Here is a 20082-nt window from a genome sequence, read left to right as displayed (position 1 = left end):
ATATATATATATATATATATGGGCGCGCATATTTCCTCAAGCTATCAATTTTGATAAACTAAATTAGTAACAACTAATTTTATTGAGAGTAAAATTCTAGGAGGATGGTATGTTTATTGAGAGTAAATTTTACTACTGCACCTTAAATTTTTCGTGTTTTTTTTTTTTTTTTTAACAAAATATACCTCAAGCTATCAATTTTGATAAACATCATTTTGAACCTTAAAATTAGTAACAACTAAGGTTTAATAGCTAATGAGACTATCAAATTGATGGTTCACGATGAGACACGAGATTTGCTCATGAAAAGCAAAGCTTATCATTTTGCAAATTAGGTTACATACGAGTCTCATATATCCTGAAATGTCAATTTGATAACGGTTATTAGCTATTGGACTTTAATTGCTACTAATTTGAAAGTTTGAAACACAATTTGTAAAAATTGAAAGTTTGGAGTGAGTTATGAAAATTTTTTGAAGAGTTTTGACTATAATAGTACAATTTATTTGAGAAAAGTATTATGCTTCATTTATATAAAATTGAAGGGTAATTCGACGAAACAATGTTGCCTATTAATTGAAGTTTAGGATCTATAGATGTTATGAATGGAATTTTATGCACAAAAGTGTTATAAAAAGTATAGTTTAGAGGATGCGAGTAAGATTTAACTTAAGAGACCATAAACTTAATAATTAGGTAAAAGGCCTTAAACTTTACAATTGTAAAAAAAAATAAAAAATAAAATAAAATAACACAAATACTAACCAAATTAGCTCAAAGATCATCCGAATATAAATAATATTGCCAATGCTATAATAGTATAATTGGCAAAAAATTGTGAAAATCACGTACTTCATACGTAAATTCTATTTTGTACCAATCCCATAATGCTATTTCAAAAGTCAAATTTAATTATTAATCTTTGAAATCTATAAAGATAAAACTATAATTTTTTAATAATTTGAAAATAACAAATGAAGTAATTATTTAATAAAATTATCAACATATCAACCAAAAACAATTAAATGTTAAAACTTGACATATGTTATATTTGGTCCCAAATTAAGCATTAAGTTTTTCATATAAAAAATTTAGCACCAAAAATAACAAGGCATTGCAAAGTAATTTTCCAATCCAAATGTAAATTTAATATTGGCAGATTAACTTGGTCTTGCATTGGAGATGATCTAAACATAATATGTAAAGTTCGTACAGAAAAGTTTGTTTGTAGATATGAATTATATACAGATAATTGTGACATAAAAAAATCCATAAAGACTTAAATTTACTATTTTCAATACAAGATTTACTTATATCCAAAATATTTCTCTTTTTTTTTTTCTTTTTTTTTTTCTGAAACACTATATTTGTTCCTTTTATCGTACAATATCTAAAGTGTACCTTGTGACTGTGGTTATTGAGCAAAAGCAACCTCTCAACTGTTAAATTTGAGGAATTACTATTACTTTCGTTATATTGTATTAATTTCCTTAAATTAAATTAAATTATTTTCAAAACATCAAACAAAATTTAAAAAAAAAAAATTGAAAAATGACGAGGAAAAGTGAAGAATTTTCAAGAAGGCAGGGGCTATGCATTTTCATTTTCACATTTCTTCATGTCATACCTCAATTTTTACATGTCAAAGCCTACAATGATCTCTGCATCATCGACATCACCGTAGATTCCAAATTCGATGATTGGAAATAATGCGGTCTGTCACTAGTACGTAACGACCAATTCCGACGCAGTGAGAAGTTGAAGAATCAAGCCAAATCCATGGTTGAGGGAAGAGCTCTTGCTGTATTTCAAATTAGTTCTCTGTCCAAAAATATATTAATTATAGATCAAGGTTTTGACTCCTTTAGCAAATGGGTCTAAATGACATGGCGTTTAATAAGAGCTAACGCAACAAATGATGAGACAACATCCAAAATAACTCTGCACTATGCAGCACCCAAAACGGTAGGGTTGAGGAAAGTAAAACGACAAACATTTAACAAACATCTGCAAAAAAAATAATAACCCGTTTAATTCGCTGATTCGAGTTTTTAATTCGAGTTGAGATGTGACTTTATGTGAGAACTTTTTATTGTAGTAAAAAAGTTAGATATGACTGTTTATGAGAGCTTTTTATGTAACAAAACTTAAATTCTAAACTCGAATCGGTGAAATGAACGGCCTAAGTGAGATTTGGATGCCACCTTCTTCATAAGTGAGATTTTTATTTTTTTTTCCTAATAAATGCCACCTTCTTAAGTGAGATTCATCTCCGAATCAATAGCCTACGCGGGAGTATCGTTTGGTGGAAAACTATCAACTAAAAATACTATTTTTTGACATTTCATTACTAGCTAAACTTATTATTCATATTTTTTGTTTTCATGAAGATGAGAATTGCCTCTATCAAAGCTTCTTATGGCTAACTTTCCCATTTTGCTAATTGGACTACAGCCAAATTTTTCGGCTCTTGCCATGTTAGTTTCTTTCACAGATTGTCATTAGTTGCATTGAATATGTGAGCCGTGAGGGGAAAGCCAAAGTTTTTCTATCTAGTAGGGGGCCATGCGAGGGAGACCTGCATTGGGAGGGACTAGAGCTGTGACGGTAAGCGCGGGAAGGCAGTGGCTGCGCGAGGGAGATCTGTGCCGATAACAAATCTATCTTTAGCAGTCTTACCAACAAAAAGAAAAAAAAAAACGCCAGATCTCTAGTAATGTAATATATCATATGTTCTTGATATTAAGATGAACAATTTCTTTTACTTTGTACGCTTCTTTGCTTTTATCACTTTGTTGTTTTGTGGTTAATTGGGAAATGCATAACTATTCTAGCTCACTAGTTTTGGTTCTGTTTGCTGGTTTGGGGAAAGAACGAAGGAGTAGAAAGCGAAGAGCAGAGAAGCAGAAACTTGGCTGGGTTTTCTTCTTTTTTCTTTCGTACCCTTTCTTTTGTTTTGTTTTGTTTTTTTTTGTTTTTTTTTTCAAAACATACTTTTCCATGTTATTGGTACTCTTTTTTATTCAGAATTTCTTTAGGTCTTTTTCTTGTTCTTTTATGGGTATTTTATATCAATCAAGTGTTGATAAAAAAAAGGTATATTTTGTGAACAACTCTACAATACAAGGTATAAAAAATAAAGAACCTGCTTCGAAACACATAATAATTCAATCTTATAGTAGGAAAAATCTGCAAAAACCAAAGCAAAGTCAGAAACAAACATGTCTATTAAACAGGGTAAAAAAACAGAATGCAATACAAGGAACAGGGTCATAGTTGATAATAACAGCAGTTCTATCGCGGTACATAACAAATCAACTAAAGGAGTATCGTCCCTAATTCTTTTCAAACCTTTGCACAAAAAGTGAATTCGCAGAGTAATCATTGGATGGTCCATGACTTGCACCGAGTTCCTTCGTCTCTTTACATAGACACAGGGATTCTTTCTTCAGAGGCCTTTGTGGAGTCCCTATCTTTGAAACCTAGCATCTTGTTCAATGCTCCAATATAGGCCTTGACACTTGAAACAACAATGTCCATTCCTGCCCCGTTCCCACTGGAAAACAAAAGCGGAAAAAAAAAAAGTTGAGATTTACGTGCTCTGGACCTACAAGTAGAACAAGCACGCCATCTTGACGATAAGGCAAATCCAGACACGCCATACCTAAATGTCCGAGAAACCGATTCTCCGGTTGAAGCGTGAGTAGGTGAGCAAGCGTTTTCTCCTCGGATTAGGACACGGGTGGTGGCAATTGCATCGATGCCTTCTGTGACAGCAATCATGGAGTACTCAAGGAGTGTCACAGGTTCCTGCATGGTGCAAGCAAATGGAAGAAGATTCCATCAAAGACTAGCCAACACCTCTCACACTCGCAGGTTCAAGTGCAAAGCAAATTTCTAATAATCAACTTCAATACCATCACGTGTCTTTTGTTGGCCCTTCCAAGAAACTTACCAAAAGAATCAAATCACAAGCAAGTCTAGAATTCCATGAAATCAAATGGGAGAAGGCTTTGAAGATTATGTGATCAGTTATTTTTTGTCTCTAACCTTTACAATTAGATCAACAGCTTTGTAAGCTGAATCCACCGGACCTGTTCCTACTGAACAAGCAACATAGTCTTTCCCATCTGCATCAACAAGTTTAACAGTTGCGGTTGAAAGACCAAGAGTTCCACATGTGACCTGTGCTAAATTCATGCCATTTGGTGATTTAACTTACCTTGAAAATAATGAATATTAGAAGATCATGAGCAAAGTCAAATTGTATGCAGAATTACCTGCAGATCAACCAACTTCCAAACCACTTCTGGCTGAAAAACTTCATCCGTAACCAATGCTCTAAGGTCGGCATCAGTTACCCTCTGCAAACAGGAAACAAAACAGGTGACAGGACAAAAAATGCTTTTCTAATCAAGATGCACATAAGTAGACAGAAAAGAAAAATAAATTGTGCAATACGGTTTTATGCAGATTGGAGCAAAAATCTGACGGGATAAATCAGTGAGTATAAAACAGATAACATTATGCAATTAATGTTTTAAATTAACCTTCTTTTGATCAGCAACAGCTTTGAAACGCCAGAATATACTCCCAAGTTGCTCATCATCAAGCTCATAACCCAGCTGTGAAGAAAATATTAATCAACATGCAGTAGAAAAAGTAGAGGTACAAGGTAATTTAGCTGTGCACTGCTCACACATGAAAATTAAAATACCTCCTCAAGTCGTCGCTTCAATGCATGACGCCCACTGTAAAAAAGAAAAAAAAAAAGGAGCTATTATTGGAATTATTTGTAAATAAACAGGAACAAAAGAGAACAGAGACGGTAGCAAACATAAAAAGTAACAACATTATTGTTGTCTCTCCTCCCTCACTCAGACACACACACAGAGCATGTAAGATTCTTTGACACTTTAGATTAGTAACCAAAAATACGGTCCAAGAAAACAAAACTTTGTGCATACAACATAATACGGACAATTTAGTACGTGGATAAGTTTGTGGGTATCAATAATAGAAAAACAATTGTTTAGGACACGCTCCTAAACTTGCAAAATTTAATATTTAATCTTTACTATTGCTTTCTACCTTCTCTAATTCCGAATTGCCTGAGCAAATGGATAGAGAAATAATAAACAAAATAGGTTTCTGCTACTTTTCACGAGTACACAATTCTTTAAATAATGTCTGTAGAAATGTAACCACAAGCAAGACAAATGTGAAGTATAAGATAAATATTGCAACCTACAAAGGATTTACAATTCAAGAACAATATATTGAAAGTCATTCAAAGCTAAGTAGTCGTACCTAAGTTTTCCGAGGACAATACCAGCTTCATTGATTCGTTCTAATCCAATATCTTCAGGGGCTATGATTTCATAAGTACCTTTGTGCTTAAGCATCCCATCCTAAAAAACCGACAGCTATCTTGAGTTACATCAATTTTGAAACTATCTATGAACCAAAACAATGGAAAAGACAGGCAAAACTGAAAAACTTGTATGAAAATGAACATGATACCATGCAAAAGGGCATGTGCTATTACCCATACATTTCAAGGAGTCATTCATCTTACTTTTCCAACCAGAGTAAAACGAGATGTGAAAATGAGAATCACACATCATTTCATGAATACCAACCTGATGAATGCCACTTTCATGTGCGAAAGCATTGGCTCCAACGATAGCTTTGTGTGGCTGCACATGCAATCCTGTATAGTCTTCAACCTAAGGTTTCATTTGCATTAAGAAACTTCATGAAAATGACATTATTATTAAGGAACTAAATGAAAAGGACATAATTAAAAGAAGGGAATGACAAATAAAGCAATTGAGAAGCATACCATCTTGCTCGTCATCATAATGTGTTTGGTGTTGATTCTAGTGTGAAGCCCCCCCAATTCACGCTCACCACGACATTTCAATGTCATTACAACCTGAATATAAAATTCATGGAGAAAAAGGAAAACAGTTATTCAAAAAGAAAACAAATTAGAATAGCATACTTTTACAGCTGGCTCCTAATAGATCCACAAATGCTTTGGCACCTAATATACAAACTCAAAGCTGTTGTCCAATTTAGTATCTTAATTGGTGTCTAACCAATCAAATCATGCCACGTTATGTAAAAAATTTGGATTGCTTTTTAACTGACTCTTTTGTGCTTATCACGGGATGATGTGGTATGAATTAATTGGGTGGACACCATTTAAGACACCAAAAATTGGACAACAGTTTTGGATCCCTAATATACCTACTTCCTAGAACTGCATTTACAAATACAATTGAAGTTAGAAATGACTTGAAGAGGTAACACTTGTGAATCTTTGATAGCAAATCATAGGAAAGTAATTCCAACGTCAAATGAATTTATAGGACAACTAAAGGGATATATCAATATATACATGTACAATCCATTTCTCTACTTGGAGCAGAACCTCAAAATACTGTAACAGAACAATTTTAGTGAATACTGTAACAGAACAATTTTAGTGCTTTAAGAAGGAGATGTAAGGTAGGTGTGTTGCAGCATTACAGAATGTCTTAGATACTAGCTCTAAGGAAGTTAATGACTAAGAGGGGTTAAGTGGGGGGAAGGACAATAAATTGAGTTTGGATGTAATTTCTGAGAAATTATGTTAGTGCTGATTTGTCTTGGTTTTGGCTAGGATTAGTGGAAAGGTATAAAAGGGAGGTAAAGGGAAAAGTTGGATCATGCTGAGATTTGTGTGGGATTTGAGATCTTTAGGAGAGCTAGTGGTCTCCCAAATACCGCCGAGTTTACGAGTCCCCGGAGTACTCGAATTCTCTAGTCTATCCTTTTGTTTCCGTTTAGTAGCGTAATTGGTGATATGCTGGTGAAATTTTATTTTATTTTTTATTTTTTATTTTTTATTTTGAAAAGAAATGTAACCTTTTATTAAGAGAGAAAAATGGGAGATAGGAGCAAAGAGGAAGAGTTATCCTCTTCAAAAACCCTCCAACTAGTGAATATCAATAAAAGAATCCTTGATTTCTATCCTATTTCCTTGTCAATTTTCTGGTTATGTGAGTGGTTTCGGGCTGTTTGGCTGAGAATTATCAGGTTCCTAACACTTTGGTATCAAAGCATCGCTCCATGGCACCCAAACTAGCTGACGTAGAGAGGCTGGTGTCGGCATAGAAGCGGTTGACGGTGGAGCAACAGGCGGTTCAAACCCTAATGGCTGAAACTTTGCCTCAGATCCGTGGGTAAGTCAATGGGTTAAATGAGGAGATGGGTGGGCTTCGTACTCAAGTCGGGGAGATGCAAGGGACAATTGGGAAGGTGCAAGGATCAATCTGCTGGTTGGAGGCATTGCTGGAACAGTGGGGCCACGTTGCTTAAAGATTAATTATGCTTATTGCTTACTACAAGTTGGTCCAGTTTTTTATCTGCTGGGGGTGTCAACTTAATTGGCATATAGTATCTGGAAATCCACAAAATCATATGACAGCAGAAAATAGAGAATATATATATATATATATTCAAAAAGCCAGTGAAATCACTTTGTGAGCACTGAGCCAGAGTTTGAAACTGGAGGCCTCCGGCCTCCGCCAAATCCTACAATCTTTGGAAGACAGGAAACTAACATTTTTCATGTAGGTGCCCATTAGGTGGTTCAAACCCCGAACCTCGTGGGAGCAAAGCAAAGGCCTTACCATTCCAACCAACACCCCATGTTTGAAAGCCCAGTTCTAATTAGTTGCAAAACTGGCTATGTTGTTGGCCTTGGCCACTTGGCTAGTATGAAGATAATGCCCTCTAAATCAACACAAGAAGAGCTAAAATAATGGACACATTAATACCACGACATCGTGGAATTGGAACAAAAAGAAAAATTATTTACTTTAATTATTAGGTGGTTGTGATGATGTCAATCCAACTTTGTCAACTTATAGTACGTCTAGAACTGGAACCAGATAGGTCAATTCAATCTAAGGTCTAAAGGGATGATGTTAGTAAGTATACCAAATAACTGAAGCATTCCACATTCCTCAAGCAATTCAGGGACATTGGAGATGCTGATAATGGGTCTTAGCACTTTATACATTTGCCTGTGAATCAAATATGATCTAAAGTGAGGTTAAAACTCCATAAACTAATAACTAGCGTGAAAGGGTCTTCAATCAATGTTAAAGATGTTAGCAATTCAACTGTTGTAGTCTATTACCAAACTCAGATAAAAATTATATTTTGTTAGAGGATCCTACACGATTCAAATTCGAAGATGAATGCGCATTCTCATGGTCATACAAAATAAACAATTACCTCTTCTAACGATGCATTCCCAGCTCTTTCACCAATACCATTGATTGTTACTTCCAACTGTCTTGCACCTGCGCATGCCCCCTGAACATATATCAAATGAGAGGAGTCCGCATTTATAATAGTACAATGTCTGAGGAAAAGAAATGGCATACCGCTATTGTGTTGGCAGTTGAAAGTCCAAGATCATTTTGGCAGTGTGTTGATATTATGACATTCTCAATTCCAAAGGTATTGGCTTTGATGTCAGCGATCAATTTTCCAAATTCTTCCGGCACAGTGTAACCCACAGTATCAGGTATGTTCAGAGTTGTTGCTCCAGCTTTTATAACTTCCCCCAAAATTCGATACAAGAATTCCCTATCAGACCTGGTGTACTCCAGAGAAATAAAAACCAGTTAGGGACTTTTTTTCCCCCCCAAGGTCATGCTACTTCTTTCTAACAAACCCCAACACTATTTTCAACCAAAGCCAATAGTCATAAGCTACGTATATTCCCACATTTTTGTATTCCAACAACTCAACGCATCTTAGGCTATGCTCTGAATGCATCTGCATCCTTTATTTCAATATTGTTTCCCCCTCATCAGAAGCTATGTTTTTAGCATTAACAAGAATATTTCCTTACAATTTTAAGGAGTAAAAAGAAATATTATATAAGAAATATGAATCATCACTTTCAACTAGCATGTGGATCAACATAAAAATAAATTGTTTCGGAGTTCCAATAGAAGTTTGAATTCAAATTGCAATTTTTTCTTTTAAGAAAAATTAAAAAAAAAACACACACACACACACCCAAACACAAAGACAAAAACATGGAGAAAGAATTGGAATACAAACCTCCCAGCATCTTCAGGGCTAAACTCAACATCCTCACATCCCAAACTCCGGGCAAACTTCACCATATTCCTCGCAATCTCAATCACCTGCTCTTTACTCTTCCTCAGTTTGTACTCCATGTGAATTGGACTCGTAGCAATAAAAGTGTGTATCCTAGTAGTAACAAATTTAAATAATATGTAATCACTTCAACAAATTGTCCAGATCGCTTAAAATAGTCTAGTGTATTCATAGATAGACAATCTCAACTACGAAACCTCAACAAATTAGCAAGAAAAATTCAATTTTCAAGGGTCTCATATTTTCTACCCTTTGCCTCTGATTTACCAAATTCTAGGTCTACCCTTCTCTGACCCCTGATTGGTTCTCTTGTGATTCGAAGCATATAAAAAAATTTTGAAGTTTTAGAATTAAGAAATGCCTAAGCGATCTCAAACCGACTAACAAGATCAAATAAATTAAACTACTCAAATAATATTCTTAAATATTCAGTTATAAAAAATTAATTAAATTTAAAGAAAAAAGAAAAACAAATTGAAAGCATGAAGAATCTAATTCCAGTACCTAGGTCTCTTGGCGTACTTGACGGCCTCCCAAGCCGTCCTGATATCGTTCTCATTGCACCTCGAGAGGCCGCAGATGACCGGAACGTAACCGTCCTTATCGACGGCGTTGCCAACCTCCTTCGCGATCGTCTTCACGGCCTCAAAGTCGTCCTTCGAGGCGGCGGGGAATCCGGCCTCGATAATGTCGACGCCGAGCTTCGCCAGCTGCCTCGCGATGTCGAGCTTCTCCTTCGAGGTCAGCGACGCCCCCGGCGACTGCTCGCCGTCGCGAAGAGTCGTGTCAAAGATGCGGACGTAGTAAGGGTCGGAAATCCGGTTCGGGACATACTCCGACCGCCGTCTTCGGCCGGTCGCCGGCGGTTGCCCGTCGGAGCTCTGGCAGAAAACCAAGCAGTCGGAGTTGTGCCTCCTCCTCCGGGGATTGGTGAGGTTAAGAGAGGCGGAATGGGGAGTGTAAATTCTGGTGTGGAGAAAATGATGAACTCCGTGGTAATGGTGGTTCTTAGCGGTGGAGGAGGAGGAGGTGGTGGTAATGGTGGGAGAGAATTTAGGGTTTGTAAAGACGGCCGTCGCCATTTACGGACGAAAAAGAAGGAGAAGAAGATAGAGATGGGAGAGTTTAGAATCTCTGCGAATATACAGGCAAGATTTATGACGAAAAGTGAGAGAAACAAAAAAGGGTATCTTCTTTTAGAATGTTATTTGAATATAATTTTTAAATTAAATTTAAGTTATAATTTGAGTTAAAATTAAAATTTAAATAAAATTAAATAAAATTAAAATTTAAAAAAATATAAATTTAAATAAAATTATAATTTGAATTGTAATTTTTTTTTTAATTTTATTGTAAAAGAATAACTCTGAAAACCCTACAGTGAGAAGAGATGAATTAAGCATTCAAATCACTTTCCGTTTTTTTACGTACAAATCCGGATTTGAATTAAAACTTTACCCTGTTTATATTATTGATTGGAATTTTTAATTTTAATTGAAATATAATTTTATGTAATTATTTTTTATTGTATTATAAAAAGTTAAAAAAGTTAATGTAATTTTTAATTATAAGAAAATTAAAATTAAAAATTTAAATTGATAAAATAAATAAAATTTTATTTAAACTACACTCTCTAATTAAATAAATTAAAGACTTATTTTATTTGTTAATTTAAATTCATAATTTAAATTCGACTTTCATATAAAATTTAAATTAAAAATGTTTATATCAATAGATTATTTCACAAACTTTAAATTTAAAATCAAACTCACTAATTAACTTATTAATTAAACATGTCATAAATTACAGCCGAAGTGGATAAATGAATTGCATGGCGATGACGTTTCCAGCTCATAGTGAGGTAAGTGGCGGCCGATTTGGATAACTGATGTCCAACTGATCAACTCAACCCCACCCTCAAGAGCTTTTGGTTAGTGACACTTTCATGTTGTCAATTGTTTGTGATTTTATTTCTAAGAGCAAAAAAATATTTCTAATTTTTGTTTTATTCAAAAAAAAAAAAAAAAAAAACATCTACGCCTAAAAAGCCCTTAAATAATTTTCTTCTCACAATCCAACTATACCACAAAAAGTGAGAGTAGAAAAGAAGGAGAATAGTGGACCAGCTAACCGGTGTTAAGATTTAGGACCCGTTTAGTTCACTGATTTGAGTTTTTAATTCGAGTTGAGATGTGACGTTATGTGAGAACTTTTTATTGTAGTAAAAAAGTTAGATGTGATTGTTTCTGATAGCTTTTTACTATAGCAAAACTTAAATTCTAAACTCGAATCGGCAAAATAATGAGATGAGATTTCTTCCCAGGTCACCGAACTGATTTCTTCCCAAATTGTACATCGTCGTCGAAATCAAAGACCGTCGCGCCTCACAAGTTTGCCCCCACAAGAAGCGTTGCCGTCGAGGTCCTCCACCGGTCGCACCTCCATCCGTTGCGCCTCCGCCCGTTGCGATCAGACCGCCGTTGTGCCCTGGCTGCTGTTCAGTCACGCCACTCAATCGAAGACATGTTCTGTTCGTCGTTTTCATCGCCGTAGCTTCCAGTTGCATCCCTCTACTCACCGAAGACACGTTCCGCCGCCGTCGCATCGAGTCACACCACTCTCGTGGTCAAACCCGAGCATCTAGTCGTACTTCTCTCATTTCCATTGAGTAAAACAAAGTCGTTATATATATATATATATATATATTTCAAGTCATTTTTAGGTTGTTTTGTTGGGGGATTCGTACCTTGATTCGAATCATGATTCATGGTTCACTACAATGTTTTCTCTTATAAAAAACACACATAAATCGAAAATAGTTCTAATCTCATGGTTCTAATCCATGAACCAAACGTCTATTTCATACTTGGTTTATTATATATATATATATATACACACACGTTTCATTAAACTTTTTTTATTTATAGAAAAAAGGAAAAAAAGGAAGAGGAAAAGGTTAAAAAAAATTATTTAAAAAAATGATGAGTGAAAAAAAATTGAATTATTTGGGATGAAATCAGTGTTTGGTTGTCGTACAGAAAATCATCTGAGAACTTACAGATGTACACATTATCATCTAATTAGTCACACCAAAAACCAAGGTATATTTTCTGAACAACTCGAAAAATACAAGGTATAAAAAATAAAGAACCCGTTACGAAACACATAATAATTCAACTTATAATTGGACAAATCCGCAAAAACCATAGCAAAATGAAAAACAAACATGTATATTAAACAGGGTAAAAAAACATAATCCAATAGAAGGAACAGAGTCATAGTTGAAAATGACAGCAGTTCTATCGCGATACATAACAAATCAACTAAAGGAGTATCATCCCTAATTCTTTTCAAACCTTTGCAAAAAAAGTGAATTCGCAGAGTAATCATTGGATGGTCCATGACTTGCACCGAGTTCCTTCATCTCTTCACGCAGGCCTTTGTGGAGTCCCTATCTTTGAAACCTAGCATCTTGTTCAATGCTCCAATATAGGCCTTGACACTTGAAATAACAATTTCCATTTCTGCCCCATTCCCACTGGAAAACAAAAACAAAACAAAAAAAGTCAAGATTTACGTGCTCTGGACCTACAAGTAGAACAAGCACGCCATCTTGACAATAAGGCAAATCCAGACATGCCATTCCTAAATGTACGACAAACCGGTTCTCTGGTTGAAGCGTGAGTAGGTGAGCAAGCGTTTTCTCCTCGGATTAGGACACGGGTGGTGGCAATTGCATCGATGCCTTCTGTGACAGTATTCATGGAGTACTCAAGGAGTGTCACAGGTTCCTGCATGGTGCAAGCAAATGGAGGAAGATTCCATCAAAGACTAGCCAACACCTCTCACACTCACAGATTCAAGCGCAAAGCAAATTTCTAATAATCAACTTCAATACCATCACGTGTCTTTTGTTGGCCCTTACAAGAAACTTACCAAAAGAATCTGATCACAAGCAAGTCTAGAATTCCATGAAATCAAATGGGAAAAGGCTTTGAAGATTATGTGATCAGTGATTTTTTTTCTCTAACCTTTACAATTAGATCAACAGCTTTGTAAGCTGCCTCCACTGGACCTGTTCCTTCTGAAGAAGCAACATAGTCTTTCCCATCCGCATCAACAAGTTTAACAGTTACGGTCGAACCAATACTTCCACATGTGACCTGTGCTAAATTCATGCCATTTGGTGATTTAAATTACATTGAAAATAATGAATATTAGAAGATCATGAGCAAAGTCAAACTGTATGCAGAATTACCTGCAGATCAACCAACTTCCAAACCACTTCTGGCTGAAAAACTTCATCCGCAACCAATGCTCTAAGGTCGGCATCAGTTACCCTCTGCAAACAGGAAACAAAACAAGGACAAAAAATGCTTTTCTAATCAAGATGCACATAAGTAGACAGAAAAGAAAAATAAATTGTGCAATACAGTTTATGCAGATTGGAGCAAAAATCTGACGGGATAAATCACTGAGTATAAAACAGATAAGATTATGCAATTAATGTTTTAAATTAACCTTCTTTTGATCAGCAACGGCTTTAAAACGCCAGAATATACTCCCAAGTTGCTCATCATCAAGCTCATAACCCAGCTGTGAAGAAAATATTAATCAACATGCAGTAGAAAAAGTAGAGGTACATGGTAATTTAGCTGTGCACTGCTCACACATGAAAATTAAAATACCTCCTCAAGTCGTCGCTTCAATGCATGACGACCACTGTCACAAAAAAAAAAAAAAAAAAAAGAGCTATTATTGGATTCAGACACACACACAGAGCATGTAAGATTCTTTGACACTTTAGATTAGTAACCAAAAATACGGTCCAAGAAAACAAAACTTTGTGCGTACAACATAATACGGACAATTTAGCATGTGGATAAGTTTGTGGGCATCAATAATAGAAAAGCAATTGTTTAGGATACGCTCCTACACTTGCAAAATTTAATATTTAATCTTTACTATTGCTTTCTACCTTCTCTAATTCCGAATTGCCTGAACAAATGGAGAAATAATAAACAAAATAGGTTTCTGCCACTTTTCACAAGTACAGAATTGTTTAAATAATGTCTGTAGAAATGCAACCACAAGCAAGACAAATGTGAAGTATAAGATAAATATTGCAACTTACAAAGGATAAACAATTCAAGAACAATATATTGAAAGTCATTCAAAGCTAAGTAGTCGTACCTAAGTTTCCCAAGGACAATACCAGCTTCATTGATTCGTTCTAATCCAATATCTTCAGGGTCTATGAATTCATAAGTACCTTTGTGCTTAAGCATCCCATCCTAAAAAACCGACAGCTATCTTGAGTTAAATCAATTTTGAAACTATCTATGAACCAAAACAATGGAAGAGACATGCAAAACTGAAAAACTTGTATGAAAATGAACATGACACCATGCAACCCATACATTTCAAGGAGTCATTCATCTTAGTTTTCCAACCAGGGTAAAACGAGATGTGAAAATGCGAATCATGCATCATTGCAACAGAAAATTCATGAATACCAACCTGATGAATGCCACTTGCATGTGTAAAAGCATTGGCTCCAACGATAGCTTTGTGTGGCTGTACATGCAATCCTGTATAGTCTTCAACCTAAGGTTTCATTCACATTAAGAAACGTAATGAAAAGGACATTATTATTAAGGAACTAAATGAAAAGGACATAATTAAAAGAAGGGAATGACAAATAAAGCAATTGAGAAGCATACCATCTTGCTCGCCATCACAATGTGTTTGGTGTTGATTTCAGAGTGAAGCCCCCCAAATTCACGCTCACCACAACATTTCAATGTCATTACAACCTGAATATAAAATTCATGGAGAAAAAGGAAAACAGTTATTCAAAAGAAAACAAATTAGAATAGCATACTTTTACAGGTGGCTGCTAATAGATCCACAAATGCTTTGGCACCTAATATACGGACTCAAATCTGTTGTCCAATTTTAGTGTCTTTATTGGTGTCTAAGCAATCAAATCACGCCACGTCATGTAAAAAATTTGGATTGCTTTTTAACTTACTCTTTTGTGCTTATCATAGAATGATATGGTATGAATTAATTGGTTAGACACCAATTAAGACACCAAAAATTGGACAGCAGATTTGGATCCCTATTATACCTACTTCCTAGAACTGCATTTACAAATACAATTGAAGTTAGAAATGACTTGAAGAGGTAACACTTGTGAATCTTTGATAGCAAATCATAGGAAAGTAATTCCAAAGTCAAATGAATTTATAGGACAACTAAAGGGAGATATCAATATATACATGTACAATCCATTTCTCTACTTGGAGCAGAACCTCAAAATACTGTAACAGAGCAATTTTAGTGCTTTAAGAAGGAGATGTAAGGTAGGTGTGTTGCAGCATTACAGAACGTGTTAGATACTAGCTCTTAGGAAGTTAATGACTAAAAGGGGTTAAGTGGGGGGGAAGGACAATAAATTGGGTTTGGATGTAATTTCTAAATTATGTTAGTGCTGATTTTTCTTGGTTTTGGCTAGGATTAGTGGAAAGGTATAAAACGGAGGTAAAGGGCAGAGTTGGATCATGCTGAGATTTGTGTGGGATTCAGGATCTATAGGAGAACTATCTTGAATACTTACTGCCAGGTTTAGGAGTCCCCAGAGTGCTCGAATTCTCTAGTCTATCCATTTATTTCCGTTTAGTAGTGTAATTGGTGATTTGATAGTGAATATCAACAAAAGAACAATTGATTTCTATCATATTTCCTTGTCAATTTTCTGGTTGTGTGAGTGGTTTGAGGCTCTGTGGCAGAGAATTATTAGGCTCCTAATAGAATGTTAATATGAGAACGACATCATGCAATTGGAATTAAAAAAAAATTATTTACTTTAATTAGTAGGTGGTCGTGATAATGTCAATCTAACTTTGTCAACTTATAGTACGTCTAGAACTGGAACCAGATAGGTCAATTCAATCTATGGTCTAGAGGGATGATGCTAGTAAGTATACTAAACAACTGCAGCATTCCACACTCCTCAAGCAATTTAGGGACATTGGAGATGATGATAATGGGTCTAGGACTTAATACATTTGTCTGTGAATCAAATATGATCCAAAGTGAGGTTGAAACTCCAAAAAAAAATAACTAGGGTGAAAGGGTCTTCAATCAACGTTAAAGATGTTAGCTATTCAACTGTTGCAGTCTATCACCAAACTCAAATAAAAAGGGTATTTTGTTAGATGATCCTACATGATTCGAATTTGAAGATGAATGCGCATTCTCATGGTCATACAAAATAAACAATTACCTCTTCTAACGACGCATTCCCAGCTCTTTCACCAATACCATTGATTGTTACTTCCAACTGTCTTGCACCTGCGCATGCCCCCTGAACATATATCAAATAGAGGAGTCCGCATTTATAATAGTACAATGTCTGAGGAAAAGAAATGGCATACCATTATTGTGTTGGAAGTTGAATGTCCAAGATCATTTTGGCAGTGTGTTGATATTATGACATTCTCAACTCCAAAGGTATTGGCTTTGATGTCAGCGATCAATTTTCCAAATTCTGTTGGAGGAGTGCAACCCACAGTATCAGGTATGTTCAGAGTTGTTGCTCCAGCTTTTATAACTTCCCCCAAAATTCGATACAAGAATTCCCTATCAGACCTGGTGTACTCCACAGAAACAAAAACCAGTTAGGGAATTTTTTTCTTCCCCCCCAAGGTCATGCCACTTCTTTCTAACCAACCCCAACACTTCTTTCAACCCAAGCCAACAGTCATAAGCTACGTATATTCCCACATTTTTGCATTCCAACAACTCAACGCATCTTAGGCTATGCTCTGAATGCATCTGTATCCTTTATTTCAATATTGTATCCCCCTCATCAGAAGCTATGTTTTTAGCATTAATAAAAATATTTCCTTACAATTTTAAGGAGGAGTAAAAAGAAATATTATATAAGAAATATGAATCATCACTTTCAACTAGCATGTGGATCAACATAAAAATAAGTTGTTTCTGACTTCCAATAAAAGTTTGAATTCAAATTGCAATTTTTTCCTTTAGAAAAATTTAAAAAATATATATATATTCACGCGCGCGCGCGCACACACACACACACAAAGACAAAACATGGAGAAGGAATTGGAATACAAACCTCCCAGCATCTTCAGCGCTAAACTGAACATCCTCGCATCCCAAACTCCGGGCAAACTTCACCATATTCCTCGCAATATCAATCACCTGCTCTTTACTCTTCCTCAGTTTGTACTCCATGTGAATTGGACTCGTAGCAATAAAAGTGTGTATCCTAATAGTAACAAATTTAAATAATATGTAATCACTTCAACAAATTGTCCAGATCGCTCAAAATAGTCAAGTGTATTCAAAGATAGACAATCTCAACTACGAGACCTCTGCAAATTAGTAAGAAAAATTCAATTTTCAAGGGTCACATATTTTCTACCCTTTGCCTCTGATTTACCAAATTCTAGGTCTACCCTTCTCTGACCCCTGTTTGGTTCTCTTGTGATTCGTAGCATATAAAAAATTGATATCTATGAAGGTGTTGAAGTTTTAGGATTAAGATCTTAAGCTCTAATTTCCTAAAAAAAAAAAAAAGATCTTAAGCTCTAATTAATCAAATATCGTCACTACTTCAGATGTGAAATGCCTAAGCGATCTCAAATCAACTAACAAAATCAAATAAATTAAACTACTCAAATAATATTCTTAAATATTCAGTTATAAAAAATTAATTAAATTTAAAGAAAAAAGAAAAACAAATTGAAAGCATGAAGAATCTAATTCCAGTACCTAGGTCTCTTGGCGTACTTGACGGCCTCCCAAGCCGTCCTGATATCGTTCTCATTGCACCTCGAAAGGGCGCAGATGACCGGAACGTAACCGTCCTTATCAACGGCGTTGCCGACCTCCTTCGCGATCGTCTTCACGGCCTCAAAGTCGTCCTTCGAGGCGGCGGGGAATCCGGCCTCGATAATGTCGACGCCGAGCTTCGCCAGCTGCCTCGCGATGTCGAGCTTCTCCTTCGAGGTCAGCGACACCCCCGGCGACTGCTCGCCGTCGCGAAGAGTCGTGTCAAAGATGCGGACGTAGTAAGGGTCGGAAATCCGGTTCGGGACGTACTCCGGCCGCCGTCTTCGGCCGGTCGCTGGCGGTTCCTCGTCGGAGCTCTGGCAGAAAACCACGCAGTCGGAGTTGTGCCTCCTCCTCCGGGGATTGGTGAGGTTGAGAGAGGCGGAATGAGGAGTGTAGATTCTGGTGTGGAGGAAGTCACGGACTCTAAGAACCGTGGAGGAGTAGGAGGCGGTGGTAATGGTGGAAGGGAATTTACGCCCGGTTCACTTCGTTGATTTGAGTTTAGAATTCGAGTTGAGATGTGATTTTATGTGAAAATTATTTATTGTAATAAAAAAATTAAATGTGATTATTTATAAAAAAATTTTACCGTAAAAAAATTTAAATTTTAAACTCGAATCAACAAGTGAACGGAGTCGGGTTTATAAAGAAGGAGGAGGCAGTCGCCGTTACGAACGAAGAAGAAGGAGAAGAAGAAAGAGATGAGAGCGAATATGCAGGCACGAAAAGTGAGAGAAACAAAACTCTAGAGTTATAAATTTGTACGTAAAAAACCCGGATTTGAATTTTTAAACTCTAGAGTTATATTTTTAAACCCGGATTTAAACAAAAACTCTAGAGTGAGAAGAGATGAAAATGATTTCTTCGAGAGAATCTCTGCGAAGATGCGGTGCATCGGAAAGAAATTTAAACAGAAACGGAAAGAAATTCGTACGTAAAAATATAACTCTAGAGTTCAAATTTCTTTCCGTTTTTTACGTACAAACCCGGATTTGAATTTTTAAATGTCAACTTTACCCTCATTTATATGGTTGATTTGAATTTTTAATTTTTAATTATGTATGAATTATGTATATTTACAGATAAATTATATATATTTACATGTAGTATATTTACATGTCACTTGTATAATTATGTAATCGTGTATATTTACATGTAAATCGTGTATATTTACATATAAATCGTGCATATTAAGTTATAAGAAATGACAATGTATATTAATCCTCAAAACATGTATTTTTTATAGTAATTAGTGAACACATAGCATGAAAATATGTATATTAACTTATTTGTTATATTTCATGTTAAATATATACGACTTTACATATAAATATACACAATTTACCTAAAAATATACACAATTCATATATAATTATACAAATACCTGACTGACCAGAGACAATTATATATATATATATATTCATTAAACTTTTATTTATATAAATACATATAAACCAAAACAAAAACAAAAAAAAAGGAAAAAAAAAAGAGAGGAAAAGGTTAAAAAATAATTTAAAAAAAAAAGATGAGTGAAAAAATATTGAATTATTTGGGGTGAAATCAGTGTTTGATTGTCGTACAGAAAATCATCTAAGAACTTACATATGTACACATTGTCATCTGATTGGTCACGCCAAAAGTCGATGTTATGAACTTGTGAGATATCCTCAATGGTGGGATTATAGTCGTGGATTAACAGGAAATTGTAAGATGATGGAGAAGGATGTCATAGACAAAAACTCTACGTTGGTATGAGAATTTTTATCATGGTTCAAATCATAATTTATTGTTTACTATAGTATTTTTTCTCATAAAAAACACACATAAACTAAAAATAATTTTAAATCTGTCAACTAAACGTCTACTAAGTATTAAATATACATGTGCGAAGTACGTGACTCTCCTTAGTATAATAGAAATTCTCAAAAGAATTTTACATTTATGTAGAATAAACAATTAACAAACTGCCCACATGCGAACCTCCAATTAGTTTATCATAAAAAGTATTAAGGGGAAGTC

General features: G+C 35.3%; 2 protein-coding genes across 2 annotated transcripts; both read right to left on the bottom strand.

The window, feature by feature from the left end:
* Positions 1-3209: 3209 nt before the first annotated feature.
* On the bottom strand, positions 3210-10371 carry LOC21407440 (2-isopropylmalate synthase 1, chloroplastic). Its single transcript, XM_010099199.2, has 13 exons — positions 9697-10371; positions 9133-9285; positions 8445-8658; positions 8293-8373; positions 5846-5938; positions 5643-5729; positions 5311-5411; positions 4718-4751; positions 4551-4625; positions 4281-4364; positions 4051-4185; positions 3665-3810; positions 3210-3556 (listed from the first exon to the last, which is right to left on the bottom strand). Exons 1-13 carry the CDS (start codon positions 10272-10274, stop codon positions 3424-3426), a joined length of 1914 nt encoding a protein of 637 aa, XP_010097501.1. The 5' UTR covers positions 10275-10371; the 3' UTR covers positions 3210-3423.
* LOC112091805 (2-isopropylmalate synthase 1, chloroplastic-like) lies at positions 3412-18545 on the bottom strand (the record flags this gene model as incomplete). Its single annotated transcript, XM_024166297.1, has 14 exons — positions 3412-3454; positions 12629-12730; positions 12855-12983; positions 13224-13355; positions 13451-13534; positions 13714-13788; positions 13881-13914; positions 14386-14486; positions 14713-14799; positions 14916-15008; positions 16484-16564; positions 16635-16848; positions 17342-17494; positions 18001-18545. Coding segments are annotated over 13 exons (1815 nt in total), but the record flags the coding sequence as incomplete, so codon positions are not given.
* Between the last annotated feature and the right edge of the window lie 1537 nt (positions 18546-20082).

Source organism: Morus notabilis, unplaced genomic scaffold (assembly GCF_000414095.1).
Source record: "Morus notabilis unplaced genomic scaffold, ASM41409v2 Scaffold212, whole genome shotgun sequence".
Taxonomy (NCBI): Eukaryota; Viridiplantae; Streptophyta; class Magnoliopsida; order Rosales; family Moraceae; genus Morus; species Morus notabilis.
The sequence above is the reverse complement of the archived record's forward strand: the minus strand, read 5'-3'. Positions and strand labels throughout refer to the sequence as shown.

What these genes read in the sequence shown, in the direction of transcription:
- LOC21407440 (XM_010099199.2), bottom strand. Translation starts at nt 10,274, where the DNA reads ATGGCGACGGCCGTCTTTACAAACCCTAAATTCTCTCCCACCATTACC. An exon ending in AAGTACGCCAAGAGACCTAG is followed by an intron (nt 9,286 to 9,696) that starts GTACTGGAATTA and finishes TGTTACTACTAG; the next exon opens with GATACACACTTTTATTGCTA. An exon ending in TTATGATGACGAGCAAGATG is followed by an intron (nt 5,730 to 5,845) that starts GTATGCTTCTCA and finishes ATGAAACCTTAG; the next exon opens with GTTGAAGACTATACAGGATT.